Raw genomic sequence first — 17,768 nt, 5'->3', positions numbered from 1 at the left:
CGCCTTAAGCCACACCCCCGACGGTCTCCGCGGCTCCGCCTCAGCAGGCCTCCGCTCGAACTCCTCCGAGGTCCCGCCCCGGCAGCCACTGCCTCGTCCATCTCGGAGGCTCTACCCCAGCAGGCCCCGTGCCGCCGGCACCTGAGGTTTTGCAAGGGCAGTCCCGTGCCTGTCCTCCTCTCATACCCGGCTCCGGGAAGCCACGCCTCTCCGAGGGCACGCCTCCTTCCGGCTCCCACTTAGGCCCCGCCCCGCGCCGGAGCTTGCGCGCTGCCGGTGTCCTCTCCCTTGCCGGCGGATGCCCCTTGTGTCTCGGACGTCTGGGACATGCTGCCTGATTGCCTGTCCGCGGAGGACGAGCAGCGCTGCCGGCAGCTGCTAGCACGGACCACTGCCCGGCTACGCTCGCGGCCCGCAGCGGCCGCAGTGCTTGTGCCGCTGTGCCTGGTGCGCGGGGTCCCGGCGCTGCTCTACACGCTGCGCTCTAGTCGCCTGGTTGGGAGGCACAAAGGGGAAGTCAGGTACGCCGGCCTTGCCGGCGCACTACCAGTGGCCTGCATACCCCTCTGAATTTTTCCCTTCACAAACAGGACTCTGCCCCTTACCGTAGACTGGAGAGAGGCGATCCCGGGCTACCCTTCTTTGGCTTCGCTCTCGGCTGAAATTGAGAACACCCGGGGTCGCTATCTGCACCACTGGGACACCATAGGCAGACATGGGGTGTCTTAGCCAGCTGCCAGACCCTCAAGCCTTAATCTGTAACTCCAGTGCCTGTCCCCCTTTCTCTAATGGCCCAGGGAGGTAAACTGCCTCCTGACGCCTTGTGGTCCCAAGATTCCCTCTGCCCATTTAGTTTCCCAGGCGGTAAGTGTGATCCCGACGACCAAGATGTAATACATACGGCCCTTCGGGAGACCCAGGAGGAGCTGGGCCTAGAGGTGTCCAAGGAGCACGTGTGGGGTGTCCTGCAGCCAGTGTATGACCGGGTGAGCCACCCTCATCCTATCACACTCAGTACTCCTAGCCCAGCCCTGCTCCCTCCAGGGAGGCTTGCAGGGTAGGCTGCATTGACCTGCGCTTGAATGACAAGTGGGAGATTTTTCGGGTAGTACAGGTAAGGGGAACCTGTGAGGCAGCATGGCAAGAAACCAAGGACAAGGACTGGAGGACTTGGCCATGACTGCCCAAGGCCTCTGGATAGCAGAGTAGGGTCTGCTTCATAAGTTTGCTCCTCCTGACTGTTCACCTTTCTCCTGCCCCAGGAAAAGGCAACCATAATCCCAGTGCTTGCCAGCGTGGGCCCACTGGATCTGCAGAGCCTTAGGCCCAACCCTGAGGAGGTGAAGAGGGGGTACTGGGGAGTTGGGCTGTCCTACAAGGGATTCACAGGCAGTCCTCTGCCCACCCTCTCTCTGTCTCTTGCCTACAGGTGGATGACGTATTTGAGCTGTCTCTGGCCCACTTACTGCAGACACAGAACCAGGGGTATACCCACTTCTGCAAGGGTGGCCACTTCAGCTACACACTGCCTGTCTTCTTGCATGGGCCACACCGTGTCTGGGGCCTCACAGCTGTCATCACTGAGTTCACCCTGAAGCTGCTGGCCCCTGGCACCTACCAGCCCTCCCTAGCTGTCCCCCAGCTGCCTAAGGGTTGAGGCCCGCCTGGCCTTTCAGTGCCTCTACCTTCATTTGGCCAGGCTACTCCAGAACTGATTAAAAGAGTGTTTGATGATTCTCCTCTGGCATCTTCCATGTGGAAAGCGACCCTTGTAATTCCAGCATCAGGGGAGACAGACAGATGGATCTCTTGGGGCTGCTGGCCAGCCAGTGTGGCCTACTTGGTGAGACACAGGCCAGTGAAAGACCCTGTTTCAAAACAAACAAACGAAGAAGAGGCTGGTGAGATGGCTCCGTGAGTGTAGGCAGCTGTCACAAAGCCCGATCTTTAAGACCCACGTGGTGGAAGGAGAGAGCCAACTCCTGCCAAGTTGTCCTCTGACCATGACATGCATGTTCACAGAGGTGCATACATACACAGAATAAATGTTTGAGAAATGAAAGAAGCCAAACATGTGACACACCCCTGTAGTTCGTACACTCCAGCGGTGGAGACAGGAGGATGGAGAATCCAAAGCCCACTTTAACTTGGGTTACATAGTGAGACTCTGTCTCAGAAACCAGTATGGTGATGTGGAACAGAAGGGCAAGGTATGCTGGGCAGCTCCTGTCAGTGAGCTCTCCTGCTCAGAACACCTCAAGTAATGTGACCAATGGTCAGGGTGAAGTCCAGTCAAGTAGCAGATACAGCCTGGGAAGTGGAGGAAAAGCCATACAAAGATGGAGTGAGAGGCCAGTTCCACTATACAGAGTGCCACCGTAAGGCAAGAGAGACAAAGGGTCATCACTGCTTTGTATTTCCAGCCAGGGGACAGGGCAGGGGTGTGGCGTGATCATCTAGTTTCCTTGAGGGGACTATGCCACAAACCAGCCCAGTCGGGTAGGGGGTCCCTGGGATGAGGATCCTCGAAAGCTAGGTGGGTAAGGATTTGGCGGTGACAAACAGAAACAAACACAGAGGCAGTTTGAAATTTGAGTGTATTTTGCAGCTCTCAAGCAGGGGTTTTTATACATTAAAAACAAAAACAAAAACATTATAACTCTTAGAAACTGTTCAGTGAAGCAATCACAAATACCATCATTATCATTTGGCATAGTTAAGTACAAAAATCAAGCATTATAACTCTGAAAAGATGTACTCAGTGGATCACAAACAGAACAGGTAACATCATGATTAATAGAAATCATCCAAGTGTTACAACTCTCAAAGGATGAATTCAGTGGGGCAGCCGTCCAAGACTAGTGGCATATTTTCAAGAGCAAGTTAATAAATCTTTATGGTCAATTATTGTCTAACATCTAATGCCTGATTATAACAGATAAATTTAAACTATTTTAATTCTTTCTATTTAAGGCTTTCTTTACCATATACCAGTGCCTACCTCCGATGACACACGTATAGCCATATAAAATTTTATTGTTGGGAAAATTTTTAATCTATCATAATACTATTACATAATTTTGTAAATGATTTATAAAGTGTTGGTTTCCCCAGGGATAAGGTCATGTTACTGACCCCATCTCAAGGCATGGTTTCTTACCCATTATTCTTGCCTAAGATCTTGGCCTAGGCTACCAAGAACGTGTAAATAAGAAAAGGAATAAAAGAAAACAAAACTTAAATTGCCATGAGAACTATGGCTCAATATGTTGTTCTGGGCAAGAGTTCCACAGCCAAGGAGGCCTCCTTCTTTTGAATTTTGTGCCTCAGTCTGTGGAACTTGTCACACAGATACTTCTGGGGTTGGTGTGGCAGGACTAGAATGTAAGGGCTCTCCTAGCTTACCCACTTACTACTGGAAGTGGGTACCAGTCAGCTGCTGTACCCACTTCCACAGGAGGACCCCATCCCTTCACACCTCCACAGTTCCTTCCTCTTCCCTCTCCATCCCCCCACATTTCCGTCCTTCTCACCTATTTCCTCTCCTCCCTACCCCCCAACACACCCCTTTTGTCACCTCTGGCCCTGCAGCCTCCTTACCCAGCAGCAGGACCACATGATGGTAGTAAAAATAGCTCCTTTCAACAGAGTGTGAATGGTGGGGCAGAGGCAGGAGCTGATGCTGGGCCCCAGTGCTAGGGAAGGGCCTGTGTGGGCTCCTGATCCCCTCCCTGCTCAGTCACACACTTGCTCAGATGGGTCACCTCAGTCTCAGGCTCTGTCACCCTAAACATATACCCAGAGCCAGCAGCAGCACAGCAGTGTGACACAGCTCTCGAGGTAAGGGTCCCAGAAGGCTGACACGAGCCTTCCCTTGCAGGTTGGGCAGTGTCTTAGGATACCTTGATCTGTCCTAGGGCTGCCTTAGTGATGCCTCTTTATTCCATCTTGGTGGCCAGGTGTGTGTCCAGTGTCCCTGGTCGGTGGGAGCTTCTCTGAGTCCCTTTGTCTGGACCACCATGGCATGTGCGGGGCCAGCTAGTGGGCGGCAGCGGCTGAGCATGCAGGAGCACATGGCCATCAACGTGAGCCCTGGCCCCATCCGGCCCATCCGCCTCATTTCTGACTACTTCCCTCATTTCTACCCCTTCTTGGAGCCGGTGCTGCGTGCCCCAGATCGGCTGGCCATCCACTCTGCACCCCAGCTGCAGCCCAACCCTGAGCCTGAAGGAGACTCGGATGACAGCAGTGAGTAGGGGAGACACTCGGGATGTTCCCTAGGATGGGGCCAGGGGTGTCTAGCACCCATGGCGGAGGCCAGGCGAGTGGCATGGTGGTGGCATGTGGGCCAAATGGGTGTAGGAATGGAGTAGCCTTGCTCACTGCCTGCCTCTTCAGCTGCCCTAGGCACCCTGGAGTTCACACTTCTCTTTGATTTGGACAACAGTGCTCTGCACTGCACAGCCCATCGTGCAAAGGTGAGGACAGAGGCAGAGATCCTGGGATGGAACAAGCCACAGGTCTCTCTACATCCATTTTCTGTTTCCAGGGTCTCAAGCCACCAGCTGCAGGCTCTGTGGACACCTATGTCAAAGCCAACCTGCTGCCAGGGGCCAGTAAGGTGAGGTTAGACAGCAGGACCAGCTAAGGGCCCCCACTGAGCCTACCTCACCCTGCCACAAGAATGAAATCTCAGTAGCTAGGATCCAAGAGTCAGGGCAGGAGGCCAGGAGGGTGCCTGACTTGCCCCCCTGACCCCAGGCCAGCCAGCTTCGGACCCGCACTGTTCGAGGCACCAGGGAACCTGTCTGGGAGGAAACACTCACCTACCATGGCTTTACATGCCAGGATGCTGGAAGGAAGACCCTGAGGTGAGGACCCTGACCAGGGCGCCAGTAGGGAAGCAGGGGGTGGGGCTTGTGTGACCAGGACTGACCTGGAGGTCCACCAGGCTATGTGTGTGTGAGGACTCACGGCTGCGGCGCCGGCGGCGAGCGTCCCCCTTGGGGGAGCTACGAGTGCCCCTGAGGAAGCTGGTGCCAAACCGAGCCAGGAGCTTTGACATCTGTCTAGAGAAGTGGAGGCTGGTGAGTGAGCTGAAGTTCAAGTTGGGTCTACAGGACCAGGAGCCATGGGGAGAGACGGGGAGGGGTCCTGGACAGTATCTACTAAAGTGATCAAGTGCTCTCATTTGTTTTAGACCAAGAGGCCCAAGAGCCTGGACACAGCCCGTGGCATGTCTCTGTATGAAGAGGTGGGTAGCAAAGCTTGACTGAGCGGGTATGGAGACAGGCAGGCCCAGGCTGGGATTAGGGGTAAGATGGGCCAGCGTCCAGACATTTAAAGGCTTAGAGGAATTTGAGTCCATCTCTTTGATAAGTTCTGTGAGTCGTCAAGAACTGCCAGGGTCTCAGGGGCTGGGCAGGGTGACAGCGCCTCTTGGCTAGCGCAGCCTGGAGATGAGGAACAGTAGGAACAGCCTGCATGGGTCTCAGACTCTAGGCAGGCAGGCTTGAAAGGTGGTACTTGTGGCCAGAAGTGGGAGGATTGGGCAGGGTAGAAGAAATCAGCTCCCAGGTTGCTTGTCTGCTACTGTCAGGGCAGTAGATACCTCTGGGTCAGCCTCTCAGGAGGCAATAAAGATGACTTCAGAGCTTACAACCCCACCTGAGATCCTGCCCAGAAGCTCCTTTGCCCAGCAGGAAGGACACCTACACGGCTGGGAGGCAGGCCTCCTCCTGCTCCTGTCCCTGGCCCCGAGTTTCTGTAGTGTCTGATTAGCTAAGCTCAAGCCTGTGAGCCCCACAGAAATAGTGGACCTCACTGAGAACCCTAAAACAGTCCCCACCTATGTGCAATTACGCCGCAGCACATACTGCTGGCGAAGCGCTCCTGCAATACTGAGCACCAATGGTAAGAAAGTCTGGGTCTCAATTCCACCCCAAAGGCGGGAAAGAAGGCATCATATCCCAGGCCTTCACCCCAGCTGGGGAGCTCTAGTGCCTAAGAGTACGCAAAGAACATTTATAAGATGGTCTGCCTGGCAGATGAAGGTGGGCTTAAGAGGTAAGAGACCTGTTTCTCTGTGATGACAACCTCAGAGCCACTTCCAATGGATGGGGACAGCCACTTAGAAAGCCCCTGGCATGGCTGTGATGCTCACCATCAACTCCCTTACTTGCTCTGACACGAGCAGCAAACCCTTACCTTTTCTGAGCTTTGGAGCGTTCAGATCTCCGAGCGCTACTATGAGGTCTCTTCACTGGGTCCTGGGAAAATGGCTAACTAGGGAAATAACTTGACAGCCTGGTTTCTCTATAGCCATTTGTGCTCACTCTGGGACCTGGTGTCTGCAGGTGGGGGGCTTCATACTGGACAGGGTCTGACCACAGCTTGCATCTGCAGGAGATGGAAGCAGAGGTGTTTGGGGAGGAGCGTGGACGCATCCTGCTGTCCCTGTGCTATAGCTCCGAGCGCGGCGGCCTACTGGTGGGGGTGCTGCGCTGCGCCCACCTCGCCCCCATGGACGCCAATGGCTACTCAGACCCCTTTGTCCGCCTGTGAGTAAACAGGCAGGGGTGTGTGAAGTCACCGTGGGAGAGGGTCCTTGGCTCTGCAGGGCCATGCCTAACCAGCCCATCTTCCCCTCCAGTTTCCTGCATCCAAGTTCTGGGAAGAAATCCAAGTATAAGACCAGTGTTCGGAGGAAGACCCTGAACCCTGAGTTCAATGAGGTGGGTTACAGCTGGGAGACCCCAGTCAAGTGTGGTCTTGATTTAGCAAATCAGGCCCTACCTGAGCTTGTTTCTTAGGCTGCAAAGAACTCACATCTTTCCTGTCACTTTCCCTATAGGAATTCTTTTATGCAGGTCATCGGGAGGAGCTGGCCCAGAAGGCACTGCTGGTGTCTGTGTGGGACTACGACCTGGGCACAGCTGATGATTTCATTGGTGAGCAGAAACATAGGGTGCAGGAGGGAGTCTCACAAGCCTCTGAGGGCACTAACCCATCCCTTGGCAGGTGGAGTGCAGCTGAGTGGCAGAGCCAGTGGGGAACGCCTGCGCCACTGGCGTGAGTGCCTAGGCCACTGTGACCACCGGCTGGAACTGTGGCACCTGCTGGACAGTGTGCTCCCCCAACTTGGTGACTAGTCATCACAGGGCCCTGCTTGTAACCGGTTCAGGGGCCAAGATGTCTGCTGCATCCGGAAAGAGCTCTGGGTTATCCCGTCTGCTATGCATTCTTGTCTCCTTCCAGCCGTGTAACCCCCAAAACAAAGCAAAATAAACACCTGCTTCTGCCAGCTCGGAGCCTGTCGGAGCCTCTTCTGTGCCCTCACAGGGCAGAGCAGGCCCCTATTCTCCATCTCTCATGTAACCCCTTAGAGCAGTGATTCTCACCCTTCCTAATACTGCGATCCTTTAATACAGTTCCTTATGTTGTGGTCCTCCAACCATAAGATTATTTAATTTCTACTTCATAACAATAATTTTGCTACTGCTATGAATCCTAATATAAATACAAGACTTCCAAAGGGGTCACGCCCCACAGGTTGAGAACCTGTTGCCTTAGCGGCTACTCTAGACCAAACTTAAGGCTGGGGCTGTAACTCAAAGGCAGCATGTCTACCTAGCATGTCCAAAGCCCTGGGACTGGTCCCCTATTGCCACAAAACAAAGTGGGCGGAATCCACCCTTCACTGCCCTGGCCCCATTTTGCCTCCCTTGCCCAGTGAAGGAACAAATCTCCATAGTAGGCAGGGATGGAGGGGAGAAAAGCTGAGTCCCAGACAGGCTGTGATTGGAGAGTGGGCAGCGCTTGTTTATTGTCCAGCTTCCCAAAGGGAAGAGCAACTGGCAGCTAGGGTGTGGGCTCACGAGGCTGCCTGCCAGGCCCGGTGCTGCTGGGCAAACCGTTGCATCCGATCCTCGAGTTCTGGCCGGAAATGTCGGATCAGACCCTGGGAAGGTGCGAGAGGTTCTGTATGAACCAGAGTTCCAAATCCCCAAAGCTCTGGGCTGTCAATGCCCCACCTGAGTGTCACATAGCAGGGCAGTATGTACCTGTACTGGCCAGGCGGCCCCATCACCCAGAGCACAAATGGTGTGGCCCTCTATCTGCTTGCTGATCTCCCACAGGGAGTCGATCTCAGCTGGCTGGGCGTCCCCCTTCACGAATCGGGCCATCACCTTATTCATCCAGTCCACACCTGTAGCAGAGCATTAAGAGGGGCCTGAGGGTCTCCCACCATGAAGAGGACAACCCTGAGGGGATGCAGGCCTCGTGGGGGGGAGGGGAGGGGGAAGGTTAAGAACAGCTGAGCAGCTACATCCCAACCTTGGCTGGAAGCTCACCCTCGCGGCACGGGGTGCACTGGCCACAGCTCTCATGCTTGTAGAACTCAATGAGGCGAGCGATGGCTTTCACGATGTCTGTCTAGGAGACAATGGTGCACAGGCATCTTAGCCTCCCACAACACCCCGACCTGGGCTCCAGTGCTCTGGCGCGCACTCTCCCCCGCACAGGGTTTTAGGCTGTAGGGACTGGGAGCCAACAGCCAGTCAAGAGAATTTTCAGAGCAGCCCAGGGAGGGAGTGGCCCGGGCTGGCAGGAGGTGTGTGGAGCATGAGGTCATTACCGATCGATCCATAACGATGACTGCGGCCGTGCCCAGGCCTGTCTGAGCCTGCACCAGGGCATCGAAGTCCATGAGCACTGTCTCACACACAGACTTGGGGATCAGTGGAGTGGATGAGCCACCAGGAATCACAGCAAGGAGGTTGTCCCAGCCTCCTGTGACACCACCTGTGACAATTTCCCAAAGGATCGTCCTGGCTCTCCTGCCTTGTCCTCTCCCAGCACAGCCCCTTGTGAGTGGCCCCAGGCTTACCTGCATGTTTCTCAATCAACTCTTTTAGTGGCACAGACATCTCTTCCTCCACAGTGCAGGGGTGGTTGACATGGCCAGAGATGTTGAACAGTTTGGTACCTGAGTTGCGTTCTCGGCCAAAGCCAGCAAACCAGGTGCCCCCACGACGGCAGATGGTAGGGGACACAGCCACTGTCTCCACATTGGCCACAGTTGTGGGGCATCCAAACACTCCTTCAAGGAAATGACAAGAAACTGGTGGCTTCCCAGGAAAGGGAGCATGCTTTGTTTTTCTGGATTTCTGTGCACAGCCCTGACTGTCCTGGAACTCACTCGGTCGACTAGGCTGACCTTGAACTCAGAGATTCACCCACCTCTGCCTCTCGGGTGCCGGGGTTAAAGGCGTGCACCACCACCACCACGCTGGGAATATGACTCGTTAGTGGGATGCCCTGCTCTTATCTCCTCATTGCTCCTGGCCCACAATGTATTTAACTCCAGGACAGCATTTCCTGTTTACCACACAATCCTAGCTCCTGGGATGGGAAGAAAGTACACTGCCCAGAGGGGACATGGGCATCTGATGTCAGCTGAAGGCTGTGGGTGGCTGGCAGGGCCTGTCCTATTAACACCTTCCCCATCAATCTGTCCTCCCCTCCAAAGGGCATGGAAAAACACTGCAAGAACCACACAGAAGGTACCTGGTCCGATCCAGGATCCCACAGGGCTAAGCTAAGGCCAGGCCTCACTCAGGGCTGGGCAGACTTACCCACATCTGCTGGAAAGGGTGGCTTCAGGCGTGGCTTTCCCTGCTTGCCTTCAATGGACTCAATAAGTGCTGTCTCTTCTCCACAGATGTAGGCCCCAGCCCCACGCACCACAAACACATCAAAATCATAGTCGGAGCCACAGGCATTCTTGCCAATCAGACCAGCTTCATAGGCCTCTCGGATAGCTACCTGTGGGACAAGGTATAAGTTCCCCAGCCCCATCGCACCCCAAGAGTCAGCCTCCAATCCAGGGCCCATGGAACCCTTGAAGTCTTCCTAAGTTGAACTCTGGAGCACAAAAAGGAAGAACTCTGGGGCCAGGTCATGCTGTTGATGGATGCAGGAATCCATCCCCCTGCCTCGTTTGCTGGCCCAGAAACTGGTACAACCATCTAAGAGTAGCTGTGCCGGGAAAGACAGCATGTGAGGCGCACCTGCACCACCAGCCAGTGCCCATGTGCTCACCTGCAAATTGGAGGCCTCGTTGTAGAATTCCCCTCGGATGTAGATATAGGCAGCCCGGGCTCCCATGGCCCGGCCTCCCACCAGGCAGCCTTCCACCAGCTTGTGGGGATCATGGCGCATGATCTCGCGGTCCTTGCAGGTGCCTGGCTCGCCCTCGTCAGCATTCACCACCAGGTACTTGGGCCTGTGGGGTCCTGACGTCAGTCAGGCTACAGACCCACCATGACCCAGTTCTCAAGCAAACTCCAATCCTTCTGCACTCAGAGGAGCCTCAAGGCAGCTGATCCTCTCTGCCCTACCCAAGGCTTTGTGTCACACCGATGACAGGACTCATTGCCTGTTGCATCTGTGACCAGGTATGTTCACCAGATAAGCCATGTTCTCCTTAGAGAACAAATCCGACATCTCTCCCTGGGCTTCCCTTGAGAGTTAACTCAGTTCTTGGCCATAAGAATGGTTCTTCAACCTCTCCACAGCCCTGAGGCTAAGAGGAGGTAGAGTGGTTGACTTTAAAAAAAAAAAAAACAAGTCAGGTAGTAGTGGTACACACCTTTAACCCCAGCACTCAGGAGACAGAGATGGTAGATCTCTGAGTTCAAGGCCAGCCTGGTCTACAGAGTAAGCTCCAGGACAGCCAGAGCTACACAGAGAAACCCTATCAAGGTAGCATGTGCCATAACACGTGTGAGGTTCAGGGAGCAACTTGTGGGAGTCAGCTCTCTCTCTCTTCCATGTGGCTTCTAGAGATGACCTCCGGTCAGGTCACCAGGCTTGGAGGCAGGCTCCCTCAGCTGCTGAGCCACTATGCCAGCCCAGTGGCTAACTCTATAATTTGTACTCTAGTGTCTAGGTGGCAACTGAAATTGCAGGTCAAAAGCTAAACCAACATTATCTTTTTAATTCCTGCATATCATACTCAGATACACATACAGAAAAAGAAAGGAGAAAAAGAGAAAAGAAAAAAAAATTCAAAAGGACTAGATTCTCCAAATCGTATTAATTACTAAAAAGCAAAGTTGGAATTTGAATAGTAAGGTCTGCCTAAATCAGAATCTTGTATGGATTGTAACACCTTAAAGCTCTGCTGAGGAAAGAGATACCTCTTCCGTTCTACCTATCCTCTTACAGTCTGCTGAGCTTCCCAACATCAGCCCCAAAGTGCAGCAATTCAGCAGCCCCAAGTGTGCCCTGCATCAGCTCAGGCGCTCCCCACAAACCTGCCATCCGAGGGCTTATTCATGAAGCTCCACTTGAGGCCAGTAGGGAAGCCTGCACCACCACGGCCCCGTAAGCCCGATGTCTTCATCTCGCCCAAGATCCAGTCGGGCCCCTTCAGCAGGATCTCCTTTGTCTTGTACCAGTCACCCCGCCTCTGGGCACCTTTCAGCCTGGACAGAGTAGAAATGATATGAAGGAGAAGTCCTGCTGTGGCACCCAGCAGGCTGAGGGCACTGTCTCACCTCCAGTCATGGCGCCCATATAGGTTGGTGAAGATCCGGTCTTCATCCTTTAGCGAGCCAAATGAGGTTTTCTTGGGTGCTGTCTGGAGAGACAGAAGGTCAGGAGGTCCAGCAGAACTGGGGGACCATGAGGGGTAGGGGCAGAATTTTCAGTTTCTTGGGCCTCCCTACACAGGAGGGGCTGGGCCACAGAGGGGGCAGAGGCTTCAAAGTCTTTGAAGTCTCACAGCTTTGGACCACCGCTTATATCTGTGCTTCCTGTTTAGAAGTTATGGAGCTAAGTGAATATTCTATCCTTCATCCTAACTCATCCTGGAACCATTCCTGAGATAGGAATGGTTTCCTCCACTTTCCAAAGAAGGAAACTGAGGCCCTAAACAAAAGGAACTTAGGGAAGGTGACAAAGCTAAAAGCAGATGGTTCCCAGGGAGCCCACGTCACACTCCAGCAACAGCACCGACATTGTTTCCCCAAGCCCAGCATAGATTTGTCTGGCTCTTCCATTCAGGCAAAACCTGGTTAGAAGGAGGGGCTTGAGTTCACTAACTCCGTTAAAGAGGTGATATGTGGTCACTGATGGAAAAGAAATGCCTCATTGGGACTGAGAAACAAAAGGGGTTTGGGGTCTATCTGTGATAAGGGAAGAGATGTGGACTGGAACGGTTCCTGTCTTAGTAGAAAGTGGCCTAGCATTCACTCCTACCTCCTTAAAAGCACTTCTTAGGTGTAGTGGTGGATGCCTGTGGTCCCAGGGGCACCCAGGAAGGCTGAGATAAGAGGATCAATACTAATTTGAATCAGCCTAGAACTATATAGTGAGCCCCTATCTCATATTAAAAAAAAAAAAATCACAAAAGCGTTTTCTGGCCACTACAGGAAGCAGAACGATGTCGGGGTATTGAGGAGATACACATCTTTTTCAAAGCTATCTCCTGAACTTTGAAATGGGACGAAGACCCTGATACCCGGCAAGGCTGCGAGGAAGAAATAACGGACTATCTAAGATGCCTCAAAGCCTGAAAACCCTTACCCTAAGACGAGATTGTTAACTAGAAAGCGTCAGCCTGGAGTTGGGACCGTTGGTTTTAATCCAGGCCGGGTGGGAGCTCGGAAAGGAGAGGACTCTGCAGAGAGGACCACAACCCCGCTCGCCGCTCGCCACCCATACATCCTAGGCCTGGGCCTGAATCATGGCGGGCCTCACCGTGCCGCTGCTGAAGCGCACAGAGACCCGCACGGGAACCGACCCGCCGAAAAAATGCCGTGCCGCTAGCATCGCGGAAGCCAGATGGGTCACCTCCGGCTGTCACCTTCACAACTCCGAACCGCGGGACCGGTGCGACAGAAACACACGGGTGGGGGCGCACAGGAAATGCGTCACACGTCCGCAGCTAGTGGCGTATCCAGGTACCTCTGCTCCTTCGCGCTCCGCCCTTTGCCTCGCCCACTAAAGGTACTCAGGCACAGAGACCGGAAATTTACTCTCGAGCTCCGCTTCTGGGAGATGTAGTTCAGCTTGCCCAGACTCCTTTGTCGGAGACGCGTTTCCTTTCCCAGATAAATAAGACTCTCGTGTCGCCCTCTGCTGGATCCCAAGTATTCCACTTCCTACAGACTCTTTGTTTAGTTGGTACCAGCTGTGTGCACGAATGGAATCTGGGGAGAGAATTAGTTGGGTTACTAGGGGATCGTCCTAATCTGGTGTAATTACGCTGAACTAGCCCAGTCCTGCACCCCCTGGGCATCCGTGTGTCCTGGGGAATTACTCATTAACAACAAAACCAGCGGTGGGCCCCCCATTTCCCACGAATCTGACCCAGCATCTTTGCATAGCTTTCTCAGGGCAGTGTGTCTGTAAGTCTTTTACAGTAACGCAGAAACAGGATTATTGGTGTGTCACAGGCTCTGGTCAATACTACAAGGCACCCCCTCCCCTTGGAGGGATCCAGCCCTTCGCCCTCTGGTTACACACTGTAGCCTGACTCCTCCTCTCCTTAGAACCCAGCTCTAGGTTGGTATTTTAAGGACCTTGATTTGGTTCTGGTGTGACTTAAAGAGCAAAACAAAAACGTTTTGCTTGTTTTTCTTTTAAGATAGGGTTTCATTTAGCCCTGGCAGGCCTGGAAATCACTATATGGCATAGGCTGGTACTGAACTTGCTGTGATCCTCTGACTTTCTAATGCTGGATTCAGAAACCAGCCCCAGCTTTAAGAGTTTTTTATTTTTTTCTTCCTTCCTTCCTTCCTTCCTTCCTTCCTTCCTTCCTTCCTTCCTTCCTTCCTTCCTTCCTTCCTTCCTTCCTTCCTTCCTTCCACTTTGTCAGACAGGGTCTTAATGTTCCCCTAATATGCTTCAATCCAACCTATGAGCTCACTCGGATGTCTATCTTGGTAATGGGAGACTCCAGCATGCTGGATTCCTGCAGAATAAAACGCTCTTTGTGTTAACATACTATTTGAGTTCATGGTATCATTCTTTGGTGAATCGTGGACCCTCACACCTGAATAAAGTTCAGAAAGGGGGCAACTTTAGACTACTTCCTGTTGATTAGAGGCACCAGTTCCTCGGGGCAAGTCTCATCTTTGCTGTTAGGATACCTAATTCTTTCCTCTTCCTCTTCCTCTTCCTCTTCCTTCTCCTCCTCCTCCCCATCTTCCTCTTCTTGTTTCTTCTTTATGCCCAACTACTTAACAACTTCTTGTGGCCTTAGCATTTATATATCCTCTGTAGCTGGCAAAATCATGCCCTGACTAGAGCATGAGGTAAATTATAGTCAGCTGCTGAGGACAATCTGAAGTGGCTCTATATCCTCACATTTAGGATCAAAAAAAACCAAACAAACAAACAAACAAAAAAAACCCAAAAAAACAAAAACAAAAACAAAAAAACAAAAAACCACATTCCCATAATATTTCTGTGTTTTTCAAAGAAACCAAAATTCCAAAATTGTCAGTGTCTGACTTAGAAATGTACCATGTAAGAGACGGATGAGGGCCTGTTTATTCACACACTGCCCACGGTGAGTGCTAGTTAGAATTTTTTTTTTTGTCAACTTGACACAAATTAGTCATTTGAAAAGGGGGGCCCTTGACTAAGGGATTACCTCCATTAAGTTGCTGTAAGCAAGTCTGTGGGAGCATTTTCTTGATTAAGAATTGATGTGGGAAGGTCAAGCCCACTGTGGGTTAAGTAATTTCTGATCAGGTATTCCTGCATTGTATTAAAAAAAACTGAACAAGCCATGGAAAGCAAGTCAGTAAGCAGTGTTCCTCCATGGCCTTTGCGTCATTTCTGCCCACAGGTGCCGCAGTGACTCCAGTAGATCCTGTGAGACAAAGTTTTACAGATTGAGGCGAGAAATGTCTCCTGGAGCCCTTTGGAACACCTCTATTCAGAAGCCGAAAATATCACTTGGCAATTTGCTTTGATTCTAAACTCTCCCCCTTCTTAGTAGCCAGGACTAAGAAAAACCAAGCAAATTAAGATGTAAAAGAATCCATCTTGAAGTAAGTCACTAGCCAGAAAATTCTGCAACGCTTTGCTCCAGTCGTTTATGTAATTACATTTACCTCCCAACAGTATATAAATAAAGTATGGCTCTGACACTATGGTATGAAAAGCATTAATTAGCACAGTGGTATAAATATATTTCACGTGTCTTGACTGTATATTGGCTTATAAGTCATTGGACATAATTTAAACGATATACTGTTATTAAGAAGAGGTTAGTTTAACCAGCAACACATGAAAAGTACAAGTTTCTTTTGTTTTTTGACCCTCATAGTCACCCTTGCAGGACAGGTGGGTTTGGGTCTGGTCTTAGACAATAGGCTCAGATTAGAAGATATTTATATCTGAAGAACCTAATACAATGTCCTTGCCAACACAGGTGGGTGTTGGGCAAATTAGAAAGAATTTACATTTGAGTTGGTGCAAAGCTCAGAGCTACCTCAATGGAAGCTTGTGAGGAACTGCTTTTGTCTTGAAGACCCCACCTAGGGGGAGTCTTTGGCCAAAACAACATTTTTAAATTATCCAGGTGTGATTCAGGATGCAGTTCATACTTATTACTCATGGAGACTCATTTAGACTTAGGGAGTTTGACAAAACGTCCTTTAAAGTCTCTTTAAAAGTTTATATCAAGAAGATTGATGTTGTCTGTGTTGAGCTTCTAAATTTGTTACACAGAGAAAATGTTTTACCTGGTTGATTTTATACTCCCTTGTGCCAAAGGGTTATGCTAATTGTTCCTTGTGCCTGCTTTACTGGATACATCTTTTGATATGTAAATGTAAATCCCCCATGCTTAAAGGCTCATGTCTCAAAACAGAAAAATACATTCAGATTCAAACCACCTCTGTGTGTGGTTTCTACCTGTCGTCTAGCCGAACCTGTGCCTTTTTCTGAAATCCAAAAGTTCCCCCTTGGATCTAAATCTTCCTGGCTGGGACCATCCGCAGCACACAGGAACCTTGAGTTCTTACCATTTCTCTTGATGAGGGGCTATTACATGGAAATATAAGCTTTTCCTCCCTGAGGTGTTTGTTTGGTTTTGTCATGGCGTTTATCACTGAAATAGACAGCAAACTGGGACAGTAGCCCTAGATAGCTTTAACTCTGTGGAAATGAGCCTCTGAAGGGTTTCCTCCCTGACTGGTAGAACTGCACCCAAATCCATATTTTCCTGCCCATAGTGCTTGGCACTCAACAGGAGCCACGGCAATGACAAGCCTGTGACAGCCACTGCGTTCATCGGTGCTCCCAGAAGAGGCACCAAGAGCACCCACATTCTGCCTGAAGTGACATAGCCTGGCAGGGCAGGCCCAGCCCCCCCCCCTTCCTGGGTAGAAAAGAGATGCCCGAGTAGAGCTAGAGATTACATAGCTAATCCAGGGCTCAGACCTAAGTCTGTGGATCATTTTAGGGCAGAAGGAGGGGGAACAGGGTGGAGCCAGGGTATCCCAGGCCCCTTCCCCCATCATAAGTACTCAGACCACAGGGAGAAGTGCCAGGGACAAGATGCAAGTTGTGGGAGTGACAGAAATGGAGAATGGAGGACAGGAGCCACATTTATCTAGTGTCGGGCTCAGCACCAAGTGCATACCATGCCTTATCCCCTCAAGCCTTCCACAGACATCAACTAGGAGTAATGAAGCCCATTTGCAGACACGGATGGTGTACCTCTGATGCTAAGTGGGCCTTCCCAGCTTGGTATAGCTGCCAGTGTACTTGCTTGCCAGACTCAAGGGAGTCTGAGGTGGAGGCAGGAGGATTGCTACCAAAAAACCATCCTTACATATGTAGTGATACACAGAGACACCCTTTCTCAATGAAAAAAAAAAAAACTTTTAAAGGAGGCAGATGGAGATGTCCCTTATCTTGTCTAGAATGCTCAGACCTTTGACCTCAGTAAAGAGGTGTGTGTCACAGAAAGGCAGAGAGAGAATAAGGAGACACAGAGGTCTACTAGCTGGCTGTACAGGCTCATACTTGTAATTCCAACACCTGTCAGACTAAGGCAGGAGGATTGCCATGAGTTTGAAGCTAAGTTAAGCTAGAAAGAAAATCTTTTTAAAGGCCCACTCTGGTGTCATTTCCTAAGCAGTTTCCTCTGGAGGATCCAAGGCCTGGTGCTCCCTTCTTTCTCAGCCTGTTCCTTGCTGTGTCCTTATCCGACCAAGCCAGCTCAGTCAACAAGGTCTTAAGGGAGGGAGTGAGAAATGAAAAAAACAAAATTATAACATGACTCCAGCCCGTACTGAGGCTGAAGCAGCTTTATTTCTCTCCAGCCTGTTTTTATATCATTCCAGGTATATCCAAAAAACATGGTCAGCTCTTAGATCAAAGACAAAATAATCAAGCAAAGTAGTAAACAGATCACACAAATAGTAATCAAGCAAAGTAGTAAGCAAAAGGATCACATAAAGTAATAATTCAGCAAAGTAGTAAACAGAGCCCCATAGTCACTGTTTCTAATATTCTTATTGGAGCCTACTTCCTTGTCTGACCAGTGACAAATGCCAAATTCCTAGAAGCGGCACCAAATGCTCCAACATTCCTCCCCTTTTTATTTTGTAAATAAGACTGTGCCTGTCTTAGGTTATTCTGACAAAGATGCCTTCCTTACCTGTCTTGGAATTCATATTTTTAAAAAACAATGTAATTCTTAGGTCAGTAAGGCACTGATCAGAAAATTACCCGCC

The 17,768-nt window shown here is 51.2% G+C and overlaps 3 protein-coding genes across 3 annotated transcripts; 2 read left to right on the top strand and 1 right to left on the bottom strand.

Annotated features, from left to right (window-relative positions):
* The first annotated feature begins 50 nt into the window (after positions 1–50).
* On the top strand, positions 51–1,737 carry Nudt8 (nudix hydrolase 8). The gene is made up of 4 exons (XM_052193892.1): positions 51–521; positions 854–986; positions 1,263–1,340; positions 1,430–1,737. The coding sequence occupies exons 1-4, from the start codon at positions 328–330 to the stop codon at positions 1,655–1,657; spliced, it is 633 nt and encodes a 210-aa protein (XP_052049852.1). The 5' UTR covers positions 51–327; the 3' UTR covers positions 1,658–1,737.
* A 16-nt stretch (positions 1,738–1,753) lies between these two features.
* LOC127693223 (double C2-like domain-containing protein gamma) lies at positions 1,754–7,296 on the top strand. The gene is made up of 11 exons (XM_052193858.1): positions 1,754–1,843; positions 3,960–4,248; positions 4,399–4,478; positions 4,550–4,621; positions 4,762–4,871; positions 4,952–5,087; positions 5,201–5,254; positions 6,406–6,560; positions 6,653–6,734; positions 6,854–6,950; positions 7,021–7,296. Exons 1-11 carry the CDS (start codon positions 1,754–1,756, stop codon positions 7,149–7,151), a joined length of 1,296 nt encoding a protein of 431 aa, XP_052049818.1. The 3' UTR covers positions 7,152–7,296.
* Positions 7,297–7,795: 499 nt separating this feature from the next.
* Ndufv1 (NADH:ubiquinone oxidoreductase core subunit V1) lies at positions 7,796–12,953 on the bottom strand. Its single transcript, XM_052193820.1, has 10 exons — positions 12,769–12,953; positions 11,565–11,647; positions 11,322–11,492; positions 10,105–10,288; positions 9,639–9,828; positions 8,891–9,103; positions 8,639–8,805; positions 8,355–8,436; positions 8,064–8,209; positions 7,796–7,960 (listed from the first exon to the last, which is right to left on the bottom strand). The coding sequence occupies exons 1-10, from the start codon at positions 12,838–12,840 to the stop codon at positions 7,874–7,876; spliced, it is 1,395 nt and encodes a 464-aa protein (XP_052049780.1). The 5' UTR covers positions 12,841–12,953; the 3' UTR covers positions 7,796–7,873.
* Between the last annotated feature and the right edge of the window lie 4,815 nt (positions 12,954–17,768).

The sequence above is a fragment of the Apodemus sylvaticus genome, chromosome 1, assembly GCF_947179515.1.
Source record: "Apodemus sylvaticus chromosome 1, mApoSyl1.1, whole genome shotgun sequence".
In the NCBI taxonomy this organism is placed as follows: domain Eukaryota; kingdom Metazoa; phylum Chordata; class Mammalia; order Rodentia; family Muridae; genus Apodemus; species Apodemus sylvaticus.
Note: the sequence above shows the minus strand (reverse complement) of the source record. Positions and strands in the feature narration are given on the sequence as shown.

Bases quoted from the DNA above. Each gene is read 5' to 3' on its own strand.
- Ndufv1 (XM_052193820.1), bottom strand. From the start codon at position 12,840: ATGCTAGCGGCACGGCATTTTTTCGGCGGGTCGGTTCCCGTGCGGGTC. The intron at 11,493-11,564 runs GTGAGACAGTGC...TACTCTGTCCAG, and splicing joins TATGGGCGCCATGACTGGAG to GCTGAAAGGTGCCCAGAGGC. The intron at 7,961-8,063 runs GTACATACTGCC...GCACCTTCCCAG, and splicing joins GGGCCGCCTGGCCAGTACAG to GGTCTGATCCGACATTTCCG.
- LOC127693223 (XM_052193858.1), top strand. From the start codon at position 1,754: ATGTGGAAAGCGACCCTTGTAATTCCAGCATCAGGGGAGACAGACAGA. The intron at 5,255-6,405 runs GTGGGTAGCAAA...TTGCATCTGCAG, and splicing joins GCATGTCTCTGTATGAAGAG to GAGATGGAAGCAGAGGTGTT. The intron at 6,735-6,853 runs GTGGGTTACAGC...CTTTCCCTATAG, and splicing joins TGAACCCTGAGTTCAATGAG to GAATTCTTTTATGCAGGTCA.
- Nudt8 (XM_052193892.1), top strand. From the start codon at position 328: ATGCTGCCTGATTGCCTGTCCGCGGAGGACGAGCAGCGCTGCCGGCAG. The intron at 987-1,262 runs GTGAGCCACCCT...CTCCTGCCCCAG, and splicing joins TGCAGCCAGTGTATGACCGG to GAAAAGGCAACCATAATCCC. The intron at 1,341-1,429 runs GTGAAGAGGGGG...TCTTGCCTACAG, and splicing joins TTAGGCCCAACCCTGAGGAG to GTGGATGACGTATTTGAGCT.